Genomic DNA, 18,127 nt, shown 5'->3' on the forward strand with positions numbered 1-18,127 from the left:
CTTGCTCTTGATACCTTATTGGTGAAAGAGGGCGGAGTCTGCCGGATGTTGAAGGCGCAACATTGTTGCACTTATATTCCGGATAAAAGTGTACAGCTCAAAAGATATGTGAAAAACATTACTAATTTGGCGAAGGAACTCAAACAACTCGAGGTTGATAGTGCCTGGAAGAGACTGGTAGATGGTCTCTCAAATGTAGGTCATTGGCTTGCTAGCGTAGGTAAAAGCTTATTGTTCAAGGTGCTGATGCCAATTGGAATTATAGGTCTCATCCTATTTTTCATATTTGTCTGCTGCAAGTGTCGTAAGCACACCAAAAGGCATGAAGTGAATGCAAGAGGGGTGAAACGAAGTGTGGATGAGCTCGAATTAGAAGAAGTGAATAATCAGATCTATAAAAAGGTGAAGAATTCTCACCCTACCAAAACTGAAAGAGAAAAGCTGGAGCGATTGCTGGAAGAGATAGAGCTGTATAAAGTGTGAAAGAAAGTTGGCATCTGGTTCCATTTATTTTGTGATGATAGTAAATATCATCAAAGAGGGGATTGATGAAGCAAAGCTTCGCATATTTTGCGACTTGCTGTATTCATGAACCTCGTCTGTGTGTAACAAAGTAATAATTGTATGTCTTACTAATGTTTATTTTATGTTAAACGAGGTTTCCCGACGCTTGCATATGTGTTTTACTAAAATAATTTACTCGAGTCATTTAAAATGTCCGCCGCTTGTATTTAGTTACTGCACATGCGTCAGCCACACTCACGTGTCCTGACGTGTCTGCAGAGTTGGAGGGAAATTTATGCGCATGCGTAATACATAGCTTTGCCTATAACGTGGTACTGCTCGTGCCACTGCTCTTGTGACTGTTGATATGTAGCTAACATTTAGACTGCATAATTATATTTCTTAGTGATAAGTTGAAAGTATAAACTCTGTGATGTGGTTTCATAATGTTATTTCTATGTATTAATTTGTTCTCGCTTACTTTTCATGTACCGCGGGGAATGGGGGTCTGTCTGTACCGAAAGCCATCTTGGAGGTCCCTTCTGCGCATGATCGCCTTTCCGGGGACCTGACAACCTTGGCTGATGGAACTTAGCCAGCTGGCAGTGATGGGCAAGATGCTCCTGAGAAACTGACCTGCGAACTCGGCTGGACGAAGTCATGTGTCCCTGTTCCGCTACATTGTACAATTGTCATTGTATTTCTGCGCAGTTTCTCATGGGAACCCCAATCTCGCTAGGCGGTACCCAGATATGTAAATGAAGCATCCAAATAGTGTGTTATGATTGGTGTGTTACCTAAATCCTACCTTAGGACCAATCGAAATTGGGGATTCTGACACTTTGCAACATTTGGGGGGTGGTACCCTGTCCCAAAACAGTATATCCACCCTGGGTTCACCTAGGGAATTTGTCCGACTTGTCTGGTTTAGCTGACCTGTCACTGACCCATCGTACTCAATAGGTGACTGAAGATACAGAGCGCTGCGGAGCACTCTGTCCGAAATTGACCATAGACTAAGGTTTTACTGAACCTTAAAGTGCTGCCGAAGCACTTTGCTGGGAGTTCGCTGACCCAATCAGAGTCTTGATCGATAGCTGCAGAGAGGGTGGAGCGCAGGCGTTGCTTCCAAACTGCGGGTGCGGTCCTGTCCTGAGCGGTCCTGTCCTGAGGGTTTGCTGTCCTGTCCTGAGGTCCTGTCCTGATTCCTAATCTGAGGGTATCCTGTCCTGTCCTGGGTGTCCATTCTGCACCTGCTGTCCTTTGAGGGGTATCCTTCCTTGAGGGTTTCCTGTCCTTAACTGACCCGTGGCCAGGGTTTGGTTTCCACACCAGTCTAGGTAAATACTGTTCTAAATTCTTTAAACTTGCACCTTTCTATATTTCTGTCTTTTGCTTTAATAAAGACACATCTTGCACATGTTGATTTTTCCATGCTTTTGCCGCAACTATTGAAACGAAAAGTCATTTGCATATTTCTTGATATGTTCCCATGTTACCCTACCTTTTAGAAATCATATTTTGCATTGTAGTTTGTCATTTTCTGATATGGTCTAGAACGGCCTTACTTAAATTTTCTAAAGAGTTTTTGCCTTGAATGCATAGCATTTTCCCTTTTTCATCTTATATTAGCATTTAAATGATTACCTTGACTTTATTTCTCTATAGTTATGTACTTTTCATTATCTTGGTTATTGATTGCCTTATTCTTGTAAGTTTGATGCTTGATGAAAACGAACTTTAGATAAAGCTTTTAAAACTTCCAGTTGTCCGTGGTCATTTTACAACAGTATTGTATGTCATTTGAATTTGCATTTGCTGCCTTTCCTTTTACAGCTAGGCTCCTGATCTGTTGAGGTCATAGGTACCCGTGTCGGTGGATGGTAAGTCGGGTACACTGAGTAATACCAGTAGGGAACACACACAAATTGGTAGGAGCCCGTGAAGTCGCCTGGTCAATGAATAGTGTGAATTGAAAGTATATGGGCCCTGAAGCCGGAAACGGCGAAATCATTGGCTGGGTGACCTCGCGCGCTCTATCAGTATCGACAGAGGTCTTTATGATGAGCTGTCACAGGGTCACATATGGGCTTCAACAGCACTACTATTACAGCTTCCTGAGTAGCGGCGAGTAATCATGCCTATCTACTGGTCAGCCTGCTACATGTCTAGTAAGTGATACCTTATCTGTTTCTGAAATGTCCTACATAACATGAGTGGCAGAAAACTGCTGATGGGTGTCTTTCTCATCATCTACTGTGATATTGTCAGGTCGACCACAGGTAGTGTCAGTGGGTCATCCTGCTCAGCCTTTTATTCTGGGTCAGTACCTGTAGAGTACCAGCGTGTACATATTCACTAGAAAGTGCATCTCTCTCCCAGCGGGAAGCCCTGTGTTATAGGTTGCAAAGCCCAGCGGGAAGCCCTGTGTTATAGGTTGCAAAGACTTTGTTTATGGCTGTTTGGTCATGCAGGAGTCGACCATCCATATAGTGGATATTGTGACAGTAGTTAGTGTGGCCTATCAGCACATCTAATCTGGCCAGCAGTTGGCCAGACCCATCTCACTCTAAGTACTACTAAGAACACATTTGTTACGGTTAACACGACCCAACATGTGGTATACATCTCTGTCATATCTTTTGCACAAGTGCTCCTGCCACATAGTAGAGAAGCCCTGCCCTGTGTTCTCTAGGGGCCATAACTCAATCTCCCGCCTACATAAATGACTCCTCAGTTCCACTTACACCAAGGTGGTTTTAATGTACACACGCAATATGAAAATCTTAAAGGCTTCCCACTTAGTCAGGTTGATGTCCATGTATTCCACTTTCATATGAAAACAATGTTATTCAGTGTCATTTCGCCTGATAGCTTGCATCGACTAGGGCCGAAGGTTGTAACTGCCAGGAAGGTATTATAGTGAGCTTTCTGCTCAATTGTAATGCCACAAAATGTTATATGATACTACTAATTGGCTACAGACACACCAATTCAAAGCCTGTCTTGTAGGGTGAATGTTCCTGGCGCTGTTGTCACTGTGACTACCTGTTCCTAATTTTATACTTTTTTTTTTAAAACATATTTTATTGAACGAAAGCAGTACAGTACATATTCAGACAGTGCATCACCCCGACGGGATTGTGACAAGTAGAACACAGATCTGCATGGAGACCTAGCCATGGAGTACATTTTTGTACCTTGCTCGTGGGGGCAACACATCATGCATAAATCAAAGACCCAGTTCAGTAGTACTGCGACTATACATCGCCTCCCAAATTGAATTTTAGGAAACCTAAAAGGGAACAAGACCCAACAACCCCCCCACCACCCCCTCCCCCCCTGGCCCATCCAATATATAAATGCACAGCAGAACATGTAATATAGACAACCTTATTGCTCTGTGTGCATCCGCTGTAGGAATCAAAATAGGTAGGACGCAGTCCTGACCAAGAAAGTGTCTTGTTCACAGTGCCCATCAAAGGCGCAGGGCTCTGCACTCCAGAGACCACTGCAATCGTAATGTAAAAAGCGCAAGTGGGCATTGAGTCGAACAGAGAAACAGATCCTGCCACCAAAGAACTGAGTCAAATGAGCCAGTTAACCTACCCCCCGCCACCCTACCCCAGATTGCGCTACCAACCACCGAGCCCAAAGCATGGACTACCAATGAATCGCCTGTTGAAAGCCATACACACACTGAGGAGTACCCGCAACCGAGTCACCCCCCTGGCCCCGCACCACTCAGGAGCATTCAAGCCAAACAGGACCCATCTCCCCAGGGAGCCTCTCTCACATCAAGCACCAGAGGGATCATCGACTCACCCTGGGGATCCAGCCACAGTCCCATGTAATCCGCCCATCTCTTCCAAATTTTATAGCGCTTCCGCGGACAACCACGGGCAACGTAGATGGGTTGTTCGAGCCCCATGTTAAAATCCAGACCATTCCTCAATGCAGAGAGCGGGGGCCCCCGATCATTCTTCCAGCCCCTGGCGATGTCCCGTTTTGCTAGGGTGAGCCCCAGGAGCAGCAGATGCCACTTATAGGCATTGCCACCGATCCCATCCATCACGTGGAGAAGAGCCAACCGCGGGGTGCGCAGAAGCACCCACCCCAACACCTCTGACAAGCATGAGAAAACCCCTCGCCAAAAGCGGTCTAGGGCGGTGCATGACCACACCGTATGAAAAAAGGTGCCCTCCTCCCGGCCGCAGCGAAGACACTCCGGAGAGGCGATCAGACGCGCCAGCCACAATCGGGCCCGGGTGAAATAGACGCGATGCAGACATTTAAATTGGATGAGCCGCAGACACATGGCTATCGCGGCCCCCCGCGGGGCCGCTAGGGACTCCCTACAATCCTCCTCCTCAAGAGCGCCAACGTCCTCCTCCCATACCCCTCGCAATCTGTCCGACGTCTGAGCAGTATGAGTGACCAGGGATTGGTAGATCTTCGAAATCTTTTTAGTCTCCAGATCTCCCATAAAGACCTTGGCCTCCAGGGGGCTAAACTCTGGAAGCGTCTCAATGCCCACCAAGCTAGGGAAAAAGGCATGACGGAGCTGCAGGTAGCGGAAGAATTGAGAGCGAGCCATATGGAAGTCTTTTTGCAGGTCCGCGAAGGACTTAAGCGTCCCATTCTGCACTACATCCCCCAGGGTCGAGATCCCTATGGCATCCCAATCCCGAAAAAGCCCTGCAAGGTCGTGAGCTCCGGCAATCGCCCGTTATGCCACAGTGGGGTCTCACCTGTCATCTTATTCCATCACCCCATGCGCTTCAGGGAGTGGCGCCAGACACGAAAGACTAGTGTCGTAGCCGGCGGCAGATCCCTCAGCAACGGCGCCGAATACAGTATTGTGTGCAGGGTATGTGGCTCCATCAGGAGCCGCTCCAGTTTGTACGCTGGATCTCCTCTGTCCTCATACCACCACTCATTCAAGATCAGGAGATGGGAGGCCTGATAATAGGAGAAAATATCTGAGGTCGCCAGTCCCCCACAGTACGTGGACAAAAAGCACGTACGAATCGCTACCCGGACCGCCTTTCCCCCCCACAGGAACTGTCCCAGTGCAGAATTAACCTGTGAAAACCATCTGGGCGCTATCAGATATGGGTGATTCTGCAGCTGGTAGAGCAACCGCGGGAGTGTGACCATCTTGAAAATCGCCGATCGGCCATGGATCGTGAGAGGCATACGGGACCAGAGTTTCATGTCCGATCTCGCGCGCTCCCAAACCGGTGCCAAGTTCCTCTCCCATGATACTACGGGCACGTCGGTGAGGAACACACCCAGGTATTTGAGCCCCCTGTCCGCCCTCTGCAGCGCATCGGCCCAAGGCCGCACTGCTTCGGGGTGTCCAACTATTCATATCGTGCATTTCCGGGGGTTCATGTACAGTCCGGAGGACTCGCCAAAGATCCTCATGACTTCCAGAATTCACGGCCCGACCTATTCAAGTCCGTCAGAAAAAAGAGGACGTCATCAGCGTACAACGCAATCCTATCAGAGGCCCCGGGAGCCCACTCAAATCCCTTCAACTGCGCATCTATGCAAACCCATGCCGCCAGCGGCTCCATTGCGAGGGCGAATAGGTATGGGGACAAGGGGCAGCCCTGCCTCGTGCCACGCCGCACCGAGAAGCGCAAGGACACTGCCCCGGACACCCTCAACGACGCTGTCAGTTCGGTATACAGGAGGTGAATATAGGACAGGAAACGTGGGCCAAAATTGAGTCTGCGCAAAAGGGCGAATAGGTAGACCCAGCTGAGGGAGTCAAATGCCCTATCTATGTCCCCCAGAAGAAGGGCAGCCGGAGTCCCGGACTGTCGAATTGCCGCCAGTGCCACGTGTGCCCACCTGATGTTGTGGCGCGTCGCCCGTTGCTGCATAAAGCCCGCCTGATCCGGGTGTACTAGTGCCGATATATGTGGCATGAGACGGTTAGCCAGTGCCTTGGCCAACACCTTGACCTCCACATTGAGGAGTGAGCTCGGACGGTAGGAGCCATGCTGCTCCGGGGGCAGACCCGGCTTTAGAAAGACCACCACCTCCGCATGCCGCCAGTCCGGGGGGAGCTTTCCGGCCTCACTGGATTCCTCTACTACCTCACGATAATGCGAAGCCAGCTGGAGATGATAGCGCTTGAAAAATTCACTCGGAAACCCGTTGGGGCCCGGCGCCTTCCCAGAATTGAGCCCCCCTAGATCCCCTGCCAGTTCTTCATCCGACAGTGGTAGATCCAATTGCAGCTGCGTCTCATCAGACACAGCCTTCGGCGGGAGATCCCCAATGAATCTCTCCACCCACTCCTCCGCCAGGCATTCCCACGGGGCATAGAGGTCAGCATAGTACTCTGCGAAACTATCAGCTATGGATTGGGGGTCCACCAACGGCGAACCGTCCCCGATTAGTATACCAGGAAGGGCCTGTGGGCGGAGGGTCCCCTGACAGAGCCTGTGCAGCAGCTTGCTAGATTTATCCCCCCATTGACAGACTCTACTACCCATTGCCAACCACGCCTGTCTCGCCTCATCTAACAGAAGAGAGGCATACGACTGCTGAGCCTGCAGCAGGAGTCGCACCCCCATGCCCCCACCGTCCTCCCCACTCTGATGCTCCAGTCTCTCCACCTCCGCCTCTGCTGCAACCAAAGCTTCCCTGCGCGGTATACGTGCAACCGCGCACCAGGCAATGTCTGCCCCTCGAAGGGTTTGCTTCATCGCCTCCCATAAGGTCGTCGTGTCCGAGACCGAGCCAAAGTTTGTTGTTGAATAATCCGCGATCGCCTCCCTCATGTGTGTGTCATATTCCGCATTTTGTAGATGCCACACCGAGAGGCGCCATCGGAACTGAGGCCCGCCCCGCCCAGCTGCAAATAAATGTACACTGAGGAATGGTCCGATAACCCCCTGGGGTGAATACCAGCTAACACCACCCTCGAGACCACCCCCCTGGGAACAAACACATAGTCAATCCTAGAGAAGGACACATGTACTGCCGATACAAATGTATACTCCCTCCTGGTGCCATGGTGAAGTCGCCACGTGTCTATCCAATCCAGACTGGACACCAGTGCGTGTAACTTAGAGGGTTGGGAGCCCCCCCGGACCCCGCCAATTCTGGACCTATCCCTACTGGGGTCTATCACATCATTCCAATCACCCCCCACCACAGAAACCACGTCCGGCATATCAGCCCACAGCGCCATCAACCTCTCCACCAGGGACCATTGCAAAAGAGGGGGGGGCGTACACGCATCCCAGCACCACCGGCTCCACTCCAATCATACCACGGACAAAGACATAGCGCCCCTGCCCATCCAGCCACTGTTGAGCATGCACATAAGGAACTCTACGATGGACAAGCATAGCCACGCCCCTGGACCCCTGTGTGAAGCCAGCATGGAACACCTGTTGATAACCATAGCGCTGCAGGCAGAGCACCTTGGAGCCCATCAGATGGGTTTCCAGCAATAGGAGTATATCCGCCCCCACCCGTTTGGCCTGTCACAGGACCGCCCGCTTGATTTTATCCAGAAGCCCACGAACATTCCTGCTAACGACCCGAAGGGCGCCCAGGGGTCCCCGGACCACCGTCAACCCACTAGCCATCTAGGTACATATTGTGTGTGGGCCCAAAACTAAGTGTAGCACAGTGTATGTACTGCATGTGATGCTCGGTGTGTAAGCGCAATCCAACCCCGAACCAAACTACCCCAACCCCCAACAAACCCCCCACCCCATACCTCAAAGAACATTGAAGTACCTGTCGCGGTCGGAGTGAATCCAGGCCCCCAACCGGGGGACCCGGGCCTCTCCCACCAATGGATCCCTAACTTACCACCCATAACAGTTCCTCTCGCTACCTACAGGTGTGAGAGCCACAGGGTCCGAGCCCACGCAGGGCTCCCCCGTTATTACAGCAAACATCATTACACATGGTCCAATTACGAGGGTTCACCAGTGCCATCTCCACCAGCCGGGATCGAGGATCCAGTCTTCTGTGTCTGGGGCACTGCGTTCACCCCGACCCCTGAGCTGCATGATTGTGACCGCCTCCGCGACCGGGACCTCCGAGAGCCCCGTCGGCGCCATCTCTGCGAGGCCTGCTGTGCCCACTCACTCACCGGAATGCAGACCTGGGGGGGTATGGGCCCTCAACCGCACAGTTTCATCCGTCCATTTGAAGACGTCTTCCGGAGAATCAAAGAAAAACGTCCGTGACTGAAACACCACGCGAAGGCGCGCAGGAAACAGGTCATACTGGAGCTTAAGATCTCTTAGCCGGGCCTTAGCTGCCTGAAACGACTGGCGCTGCTGCTGTACCAAGCATGTGTAATCCGGGAACACCATGATCCTTTGATTGTCAAACATGAGAGGTTCTTTCGCCCTGGCCTGTTTCAGGATGGCATCGCGATCAAAGTAGTTCAGCAGCCTCGCGATCACTGGGCGAGGCCCGGCCCCGACCGGCGGCTTCTGCACTAACGCCCTGTGTGCCCGTTCGATGATAAAGCAACGGGAGAGAGCGTCCGGGGGCATCTAGCCCTCGAGCCACTGCGTAAGGAAGCGCTCCATGCCACCCGTCTCGCATCCCTCCGGGAAGCCCACGAAGCGCAGATTGTTTCGCCGGGCCCACCCTTCCGCTTCCTCCACCCGCAGTGCCAGGCCCTTCTGGGTACTTTCCTACTTCGCCACCTTCTGTTTGAGGGACACAACATCGTCCTCCACCCCCGACACGCGTGTTTCCACTTCTGTTATGCGAGAAACTGCATTCCGCAAATCCTGCCGCAGTAACATCATGTCTGACCCAACTGCGCCAATCTTGGCATCAAGCATGTCCCTGGATTGGGTTATAGCGGCCAACAGTGTCGCATTGTCCGGCGAGCCCTCCTGCGAATGTCCGGCAGCACCACTCGCCGGCCCCGGGCCAGTAAACTTGTCAATGGGCCCGTGTGTGGTAGGGCACTGCCCCCCTGGCCTCTAGTCATGGCCAGCGCCGCACCTGTATGTGGGACCTCCACCGGTTGTACAGCCACTAGCGTCAGCGAGGTGGGATGCCCTCCGCAGAGGGCCCGCAGTTGTCGGGCCAAACCGAAGCCCGGCGGGCCTGATCCAGTGTGGGCAGAGCCACAGGGCACAATCAAAGGGCACAGGCTCGTAGCTGCTCGCCCCGCACCACCGAAGACCCAGCCATTACACCTGAGGATGCGGGCCACCTCCACCCAGGCAGCAGCACAGGCCTGGGCCAACTCCAGCCGCCACGCGGGCTCCCCCGACTTCCAGTCAGCACCCGCTGCACCACCACTCCCCCTGTGCGACCCGGCCCGGCCGCCGATCTCTCTGGAGGACGGGGGGCCCCTCACCGTCACACACACCATCCAGCTGCCTCCGAAAAGGGGGGCCCACAGGTCACTGGGCTGCAGCCCAGCCGCTAGTGGAGCCGGGGGAGGGGGCAACAGTCGTCGCTCTGCAGGGCCTCTTCAACGCCGTGTCGCACACCGCCGACGGCCAGCCAGGGCCTCAAGCGCCTCGGCTGGCCAAGGAACACCAACCTCGTCACTGCACCCCCCACGCGGCCCGGTCCGACCATCGGTCTCCGGATGGACAGTGGGAGGGGGGGCTGATTCTACCAGGGAGGGCCCCGCGGGCAAAAGGGAGCCCCGTGCACCCTTCCGGGCGCCGCTGCCACCAACTCAAGGCCCCAGGCAGCGGGACGCGGGGCAGCCACTTGCACTGCGACAATGCCAGGAGCAACCCGGTAGCTGGACCGGAGCACTCCCCTGCCGTCTCCTCACCAGGGGGGCCACCGCCGATGTCGCATCCGGGCCAGTCCGCCCCACCCACAGCCGCGATCCGGTCAGCGCTCCTCCGTCGTGCAGAAGCCGACCGCCGTCAGCCGCGCATTCCCTGGCACTCCAAACTCGAGGTCCCGGCTTCTCGTACTCTCGCTAGGCCGCAGCTCGCCGGACCAGTCACTGCCGTCCGCCGGCCTCGCCGGCACTCAGTAGGGGCACCGGACTGACCCCGCCGGCCACCAAAGGAAGGATATCCCCTCAAGAACCACCAAGCGTCCGAGGGAGCAAGGATAATCGCCGGATCAGTGCTGGGCTGGACGGAGCTATCTAGCACACGTCCGCCATGATGGCCTGCTTAGCCACGACCCCTCCTAATTTTATACTTTTGACAGACTCAGCAAGTCTTTTTGTAAAGAAGCGGCATGTTAGTATCATGGAAAAATCTCAACGTGATTTTGATAGGTTATTCACCAAGAAAGTTTTGACGGGGGCATAGCTTCACATGGGCTGTTTGGCCTCCTCCCACCCAATAGCTCAAATAAATATATTCTCTTTCTGCCTCACATTAGGCCACAGTAAACTGTAAGCGGACACATTCTTATTATTGCCTTTCCAACCCAGCGCCTCTTGGTAATTAGAGTGTTCTCATAGGCTTTACATATCAAAGCTTCAGAAAACTGAATAAACCTACAAATATATTGGAATTGGAAATAAATTGTATAAATGTATAAGGAATTACGTTTAAATATCATTTGTGTCCTCGTCAGACTTTGCTCGAAACAAGAGTGCTGAATTTATTTCTCCAGGCATAGTGTGGCAATGATTCCGAGGACTGGCAGCATAATGAGTGTAACTTATCAGTAGCATGTCATCATGTATAGTCATGCCTGCAGCACTGGTGATCAGAGAGCAAGATTACCGCATTAAGTATTACGCGGTGGATAATAAGTATTCGTCGGAATAGAGGTTTCCGCACTAAAAATCAACATGGTGGGCAAGCGAATTTCAGCACAAAGACTACTTAGAATTCAATGGACATACTGCATAGCAAAAGCCAAAGCACAGGAGAAAGCGGACTATCAATAGTGACTTTGGAACTGTTGGATGGGATCAGAAACACAGCCGATCCCAACCTCTTCAGGAGGCAGGGGAGCTGAGAGGTTGGCAGATGGAACAAGTGCTGATGTTTTCACAGACAGCCCTTACTGAGAACCTTCTAATGATCCTCTGTGTATGTCTTTTTTAATGATCAGTGTATGACGAGTTGTTAAAATGGAAAAGTGAAATCACTTTTCTACTGTAAAGTGTCAGCTCTGTTCGTGTTTCGAATGCGTGTTAGGGCCATACTTTACTTAGCCTGTAAACAAATGCTTATGTAAAACCCTCCAACATTGTGATCTATGCACCTTTTCAGGTATGAACTGGTCATCGATCACATACATGAGAAGTAACTGATAAGCCATCTCTTCAGGAAACACCCCATTCTTGTGTAACCCTCCATGATACTGGACCGCCTCTGTTATTAGCCTTTTCCTGTATGTGCAGAATTACTAACTCTCATACACATTGTCCACTGTACAGCTCTCTAGTCCTGTGCATCTGGATTCACACATTAAACAGTAATACTGACATATATAATGATTAAGTAATGAACAACACACCTTCAAATACAAGTTCATTTGGTGCTAATAGTGGGTTGTCCATCACACAAAATACATATATTACCTGATAATGTGTTCTGACACTGGCTTGTTCTGAAAGTTTGGTGGCAACTCAAGTAAAGGTTTTACAGTAAAACACTGGACGTCTAAAGGAAAATGATTAAGGATAAACATTGCGTTTGGTGACAAAAACCTTTACAAGATGAATTCCCCGCTTTAACTGCGAGAAAGAGAACACTCTGCGTACCCTGTGACAGAGAAGTATATTAAATCGCCCCAACCAATAGCTAACTCGTTTATGTAAATCATATCCACACATAAAGGCACTGTGATTTTTTTGCAAGGATACACTGTCCAGGTGAGTTTTTTATGTCATCCCCTGGTGGAGTGGTTGTCTTCATTTTTTCAGCATTGGGAAACTGGGTTAATAATCTAGCTTCAAAATCCTCACGACGCTCATATTCCTTCCCTCTGTAAATGAACACTTTGTTCTAGAAACAAATGAGAAGCAGAAATTAAGTCAGCAGCAGCCTTAAAGTAAAGCAAAACTAAAACAAACCACCTGAAGCTATACGCCTAACAGCTTCTGCAACTTCTACCGCTATCTGTCATGAAACCAAATAACCATAATAAAACCTGGCTTTCTGCTTGATTATTTTCTATTTGCACTCGGAGATACAGGCTGACAGATACAACCTAAAGCGTTCTGAAGAAAAGTTATTTGGTTTACGTTCTTCCTTTAAATGCCAGTGAAAGGGAAAACAAAATATGGATGAGAGGCAAAACTTGATCATAAAGTAATGAAAAAACATTTCAAATGTTGCTGTACTCAGCATACGTCGATCCAACACAGGACAAAGAAAACTTAGTTAGGGCTCTCAATTCCTAAATAAAGGAATACGCGCTTACAATGAATTACATACCTCGTCTGCCTTTTCTCGCCACAGTCCTAATTCCTTTTATTTTTAATACCATTTTCATTTAGCTTTTACCCACTTTATCCCCCACCCAATACTTTAACAAAACTTCAGCAGCAAGTTTACATAAATACGTTAAATAGTAATAGATCCAACAATCAGATATAAATAGAAATTCATTACAGATATTTATAAACATTTTTTTTAAGTTCCAGCAATACAATACAATACAAAAGATTAGACCACTGGATCGCCCGAACAACCTACCCTCCTTCCCTTCCACTTGCAGTCAAGCAATCAGACTTCTAATGATAGGACGACACCTAGTCCGCGAGAGGCCCCCATATCCTCCTCCCTTTTAGTTTTGCTTTCTTCCCCTTTCTCTCATAAAATGCCTTTTCCAAATTATAAATATATATAAAGCGCCACTTCCATTGCTGGAATGTAGGCGGTAAGGGGTCAAAAAAATCAGAGTCTTCACACAGCCATAAAACTGCCATCGCAATAAAAAATAGCTGGACTCCGTCGCTATGTTTGACTAATCTACACCCAGTAACCTAAGCTGCAGTGACGGTGAGATATTCACCTTAAGGATTTCCCTTAGTAATAGCGGAATTTCTGACCTCTATATATTGAGGCGGGAGCATGAACAAAACACATGCACCAAGTCTGTACTTGGTTCCTGACAACGAGGGCAGTATGTCCCAAACACCCTACCCCATTTAGGTATGTTGGAGGGGATAATATATAAATCAAAAATCGTTTTATAATGTTGGGTTTGTAGATTGGATGGGCATAACGTTGAGCCTCCCAGCTCCAAAGACTCCAAGAAACAAACATTATTGTGCCTAACCTCCCCCACCATTTGATGCTGTGCTTTTCCAGGTCATCTGGGATCCCCTCCATGAGGCACCTATATAATTGTGATATTAAGTAGTTAGTTCCCCTTGTTAATACCTCCAACATGGGTATCCTGGAAAAGCCTGCTAACCCCCCACCTTTCTTAAAAGAAAATACCTAAGTTGCAAATATTTTAAAACATTCCGAGTCCCAATATTGAATCTAGCTAGAATCTCTTCAAATTATGCCATATGATTTCCGGAGAACAGGTCTCCTATCCTTTCCAGGTAAGCTCATTCCCAATTAGATAAGCAACGGTCTTGGACTATTTTGGGCAAATGACTATTCCATTACATAGGAGTATACCATTTATAACTGCCTAATACCAGTTTCTTCCAAATTCTGGATCAAATTCTGAATGTCATTAGCAAAGTCTTGAACCGTATTTTTTGATAAAAGCTTGGCTCAAAGATTTTCAACAGGCATCCCTTAGTAGCAGTCCCGATCACTAACTCAAATTTATTGATGGGACATAACCCTCAGTCCCCTCTTCTCCTACCTTATTATCAAAGAGATGGTGAAGATACTTTAAAGCTGCCGCTAGGTAATACAATTTAAAATTAGGCAACGCCCATCCCGCTCTTTCCCTGGGTAGACTAAAAAACCTATTTCCCTCCTGATTTTCCCGTATGACCAGACACACCTGGCCACCAATGTGTCTATTGCTTTAAACCAGGCATTTTCAAACTCATGGGGAATTGTACGAAACATATGCAGTAGTTTCGGAAGGAAGATCATTTTTACTAGATTACCTCTCCCCATAATAGAGAGGTATAGATTGCCCCATCTTGTAAAATCCTTTTTAGCTATTTCAATGATCGGGGAAAGGTTTAATTTGACAAGATGCTCCACTTTAGCAGTAATAATTACCCCCAGTTAAACAGCCTGCTCTAACACTCGACAATCATGGGTGGCCATATATCTATTTACCACTAATTGAGTTTAACATTTATTTAACAGATACTTGGAGGAGACCCCAAATTCCTCAGTTATCTTTTCAATGTCACGAAGAGCATTATCTGGATCTCTTGTGACTATTGCAACGTCGTCTGCATAAGCCAATATTTTTGTATCCCATCCATGCAGACGAATTGGTTTGACAAAAATTGAGGTGTCCAGTCTCCAAAGAAGTGGATCTGTACACAAAGCAAATAGCAAGGGAGAGGCTGGGCATCCCTGCCTTGTTCCCCTTTCAATATGGGAGGGCTTTGATTCATGCCCTATAATCTTAAGTCGAGCTACTGGGTTGGAGTACATCACCAGGATTGCTTGAATAAAATACTGCCCCCAGTCCAAAGGCCTCCATATCTTTCCACAAATACTTAGATGACACCCTGTTGAATGCCTTATCGGCACCCAAAAGGGCGACCCCGTGGTTTCTTCTGCAGTTTCGGTGAAATCAAGCAGTGCAATTACATGCTACATATAATCAGTGGTCCTCCTACCCGGAATAAACCCATGGTGCCTAACTGATACTAATCTATGTATAACGCTACCCAGCCTACATGCCAAGATATTAGAGTAGAGTTTGATGTCACTGTTTAACAGTGTGATCTGCCTATAGGATCCCAGATCATCAGGGTCCTTTCCTTTCTTTAAAAGAACTATTACATTGGCTGTAACTCAAGAGTCTCAGGGATGCTGTCCATTTCTAACCCGACAGCTCACCAGGAAGTTCTAAATAAAAAACATTATAGAATTCCAAGGGAATCGAATCAGCTCCCACCATCTTCTGAACGGCTAGCTGGATTTCCTCTAGAGAGAATTCTGCCCCTAAGCGTGACCGCTCCTCCTGGGTTACTTTTTTAGATATTGTTGGGTCATATACTGCTATCAGTGCTCGAAACAAGCCATTACTGGAGCTTTATATAGATCAGTATAGTATACTCGAAAAGCTTTTCTAAACTTATTCAGATTTGTTACAAATTCTACCTTGCACATTCCTGATTTCATTAATGTGACCTGTGGCCTGTTTTTGCCTTGACCTGACTTCTAACAAATGCCCCACCCGTTCATTATATTATAGCGTTCTTGTGTTCTAGCCACAAATTTCCAGATAAACTTCTTAGCTATAAACGTATTCAGGCGCAGCCTAATTATAGCTAAGGGACTCAAAACGGGGGATAGCTCTTGTCCAGATAAAGCAGCTACAACCAAGTCTGCTTCTGCTTCACCCAACCTTTGATAAAGGTCTCTGAATTGGAGTTGGGAAGGCCTATGTGTAGCAATACTGACCATAACCGTTTTCCTTATTATGCCAGCTTTAAAGGTATCCCAAACTACCCTAGTGGAGGCACTACCATTATTAAGTTAAAAATATTCTAGAATCCACCCCTTCACGTGTCTTACATATTACGGATCAACAATGGGCTCTTCTCGAAAGATCATCTTCTTGGCACCCTTTCCAGTCCATCAAGAGGAAGCTCTAGAACAAGAAGATTATTGTCCAACATTAGTGTTGGAAAGAGCTCTACCTGGGACTCCCTAACTAGTGATGGTGTCACTAAGAATGAATCCAGTCTTGCAAAGGTGCCATGGGGAACTGAATAGTAAGTGCACCGAGCATCAGGCCATTTCAAATTGACCCAGATATCTACTAACATTATTTCTTTCACGAGATAAATGAAGGCTCTAAAAGACTGTGGTTTACATCCTTTATAACACCCTGCCTTTTCTCCTTGCCCTCTTCTAGAGCCATTCAGATTAAAGTCCCCACACACTATATATGGTGCAAGGCAAGTTGGTAGCTCAATTGCTAAGAAATTGAGCAGCACTGGACCATCCGCGACAGGGGCATATATCGAGCAAAGCGTAAAAACCTGGTGCAATATTTAAACTCCACCATTGCCCATCTCCCATAGGTATCCACTGCCTTCTAGCCATGAATAATAGTCTTCCCTTTCACTAATACGGCCACCCCCTTCAGTGTAGTTTCTACAGAGAACAAGGATTCCAATAGGGTTCTATCGTTCCAGGCCATATGGGTTTCGAGCAGACAATAAATATTTCCTCTTAGAAATTTTAGGTTGCCTGGTATCCTTCTCCTTTTGGCCATATCGTTTAGCCTGCAAATATTAACAGTTGCAATACGAAGCTTAGCCATCCCCCATATACGGCACATAGCCTAAGTGCTTCATTTTCCATACTCTGATATCCATACCAGGGAATCCGTGAAGTACTCCAACTCATCCCACCCCCAAAAGTGACCTGAGCCTTCTGCACTACATCAAGGTATTTGAACAGCACTACACACCTCTCTGGATACTTCTCGCAATACACGCTCGAATATATGAGAAATGCTGATGTGCAGTTTTAAATATTTAAGGGTACCCTTGGCCTACGAGACAACTCCTAATCCTCCTCATTGGAGTCCTCTTTCACCCATATTTACCAATGTAAAGGCTTGAAAATCTCTGTATATTACCCTTTCCATATGTGCTCCCTGGTTGCCATCATTAGGTGTGCTCCTAAAGGCTTTGTAATATCCATGTAAGGTAGTTTATGGTGCCTCACATCCTTACTCTCCATCTTGCCCTCCGCACCTTTGTCCTCCTCCACCTGTGGTCCTGCAGCCTTAGACTTCGTGCTCTCCCCCACTTTATCCTTCCCCTCTTCCCCAACCACATCCATACCTGTGCTCTGATCCTGCACATACTTACCCTTTGATCATTCCCACACACTTCCCTGCCATCAGTGCTCGTACCCGGCACTTTTCCATCATCCACTCCACTTTCATCATACTGATCATCATAAAGATCCTGAGATGGGTCAAAATCCCGCAAGGCGGATGCAGATCCTTGACTTAGCCTCTCCATGGATCAGTCCACCGCCGTCCTAGAGCCAACCACACTGACCCGACTCTGCCTTCGAGCCGGGTAAGCTAGACAGCACTAGGCCCTCCTGGCTGACCTGATGTCACCTCAGCTGATGCCACTACCTGAACCGCCTGGCCGGCCACCAGCTGACCCTGCCTGGGCAGTCCCTAGAAACCCGAACGGGAGAGTCATGCCACCATACACACCTCACTGGCCCCCCATCTTGAAACACTGCCCCATCCAGTCATGCCACCTAACAAGCCTTAGAGGCCAGTGGTAACTCTCTGCAGCCCCCCTCCTCTTGGTCTCTACAACCCCACTGAAAATCCTTGGGTCAAACCTGCCACCCTGATCTAACTGAGCCACCACCCGGATCTAACTGGGCCACCACACTAGCAGAGAGATCACTCACCCAAAACCTCCACTGCTCATTTGGAGCGGATTGCCCCTTATTCCTGAACAAACTGACCCAGTCCCACCCAAACTGCCTTTTTACTTGATAGCCATACTGCATGGAGCTACCCCTCCCTC

General features: G+C 48.8%; 1 protein-coding gene across 1 annotated transcript in view; it reads right to left on the reverse strand.

Annotated features, from left to right (window-relative positions):
* The window catches only part of DOCK1 (dedicator of cytokinesis 1), a 1,311,419-nt gene that overhangs the window by 156,050 nt on the left and 1,137,242 nt on the right, over positions 1-18,127 (reverse strand). Inside the window, exons 41-42 of the mRNA XM_078643512.1 lie at positions 12,314-12,455; positions 12,029-12,110 (exon numbers count right to left, since the gene is read on the reverse strand). Coding sequence (XP_078499638.1) covers positions 12,029-12,110; positions 12,314-12,455 — 224 coding nt within the window. The remainder of the gene's footprint in view (positions 1-12,028; positions 12,111-12,313; positions 12,456-18,127) is intronic.

Source organism: Lissotriton helveticus, chromosome 5_1 (genome assembly GCF_964261635.1).
Source record: "Lissotriton helveticus chromosome 5_1, aLisHel1.1, whole genome shotgun sequence".
In the NCBI taxonomy this organism is placed as follows: domain Eukaryota; kingdom Metazoa; phylum Chordata; class Amphibia; order Caudata; family Salamandridae; genus Lissotriton; species Lissotriton helveticus.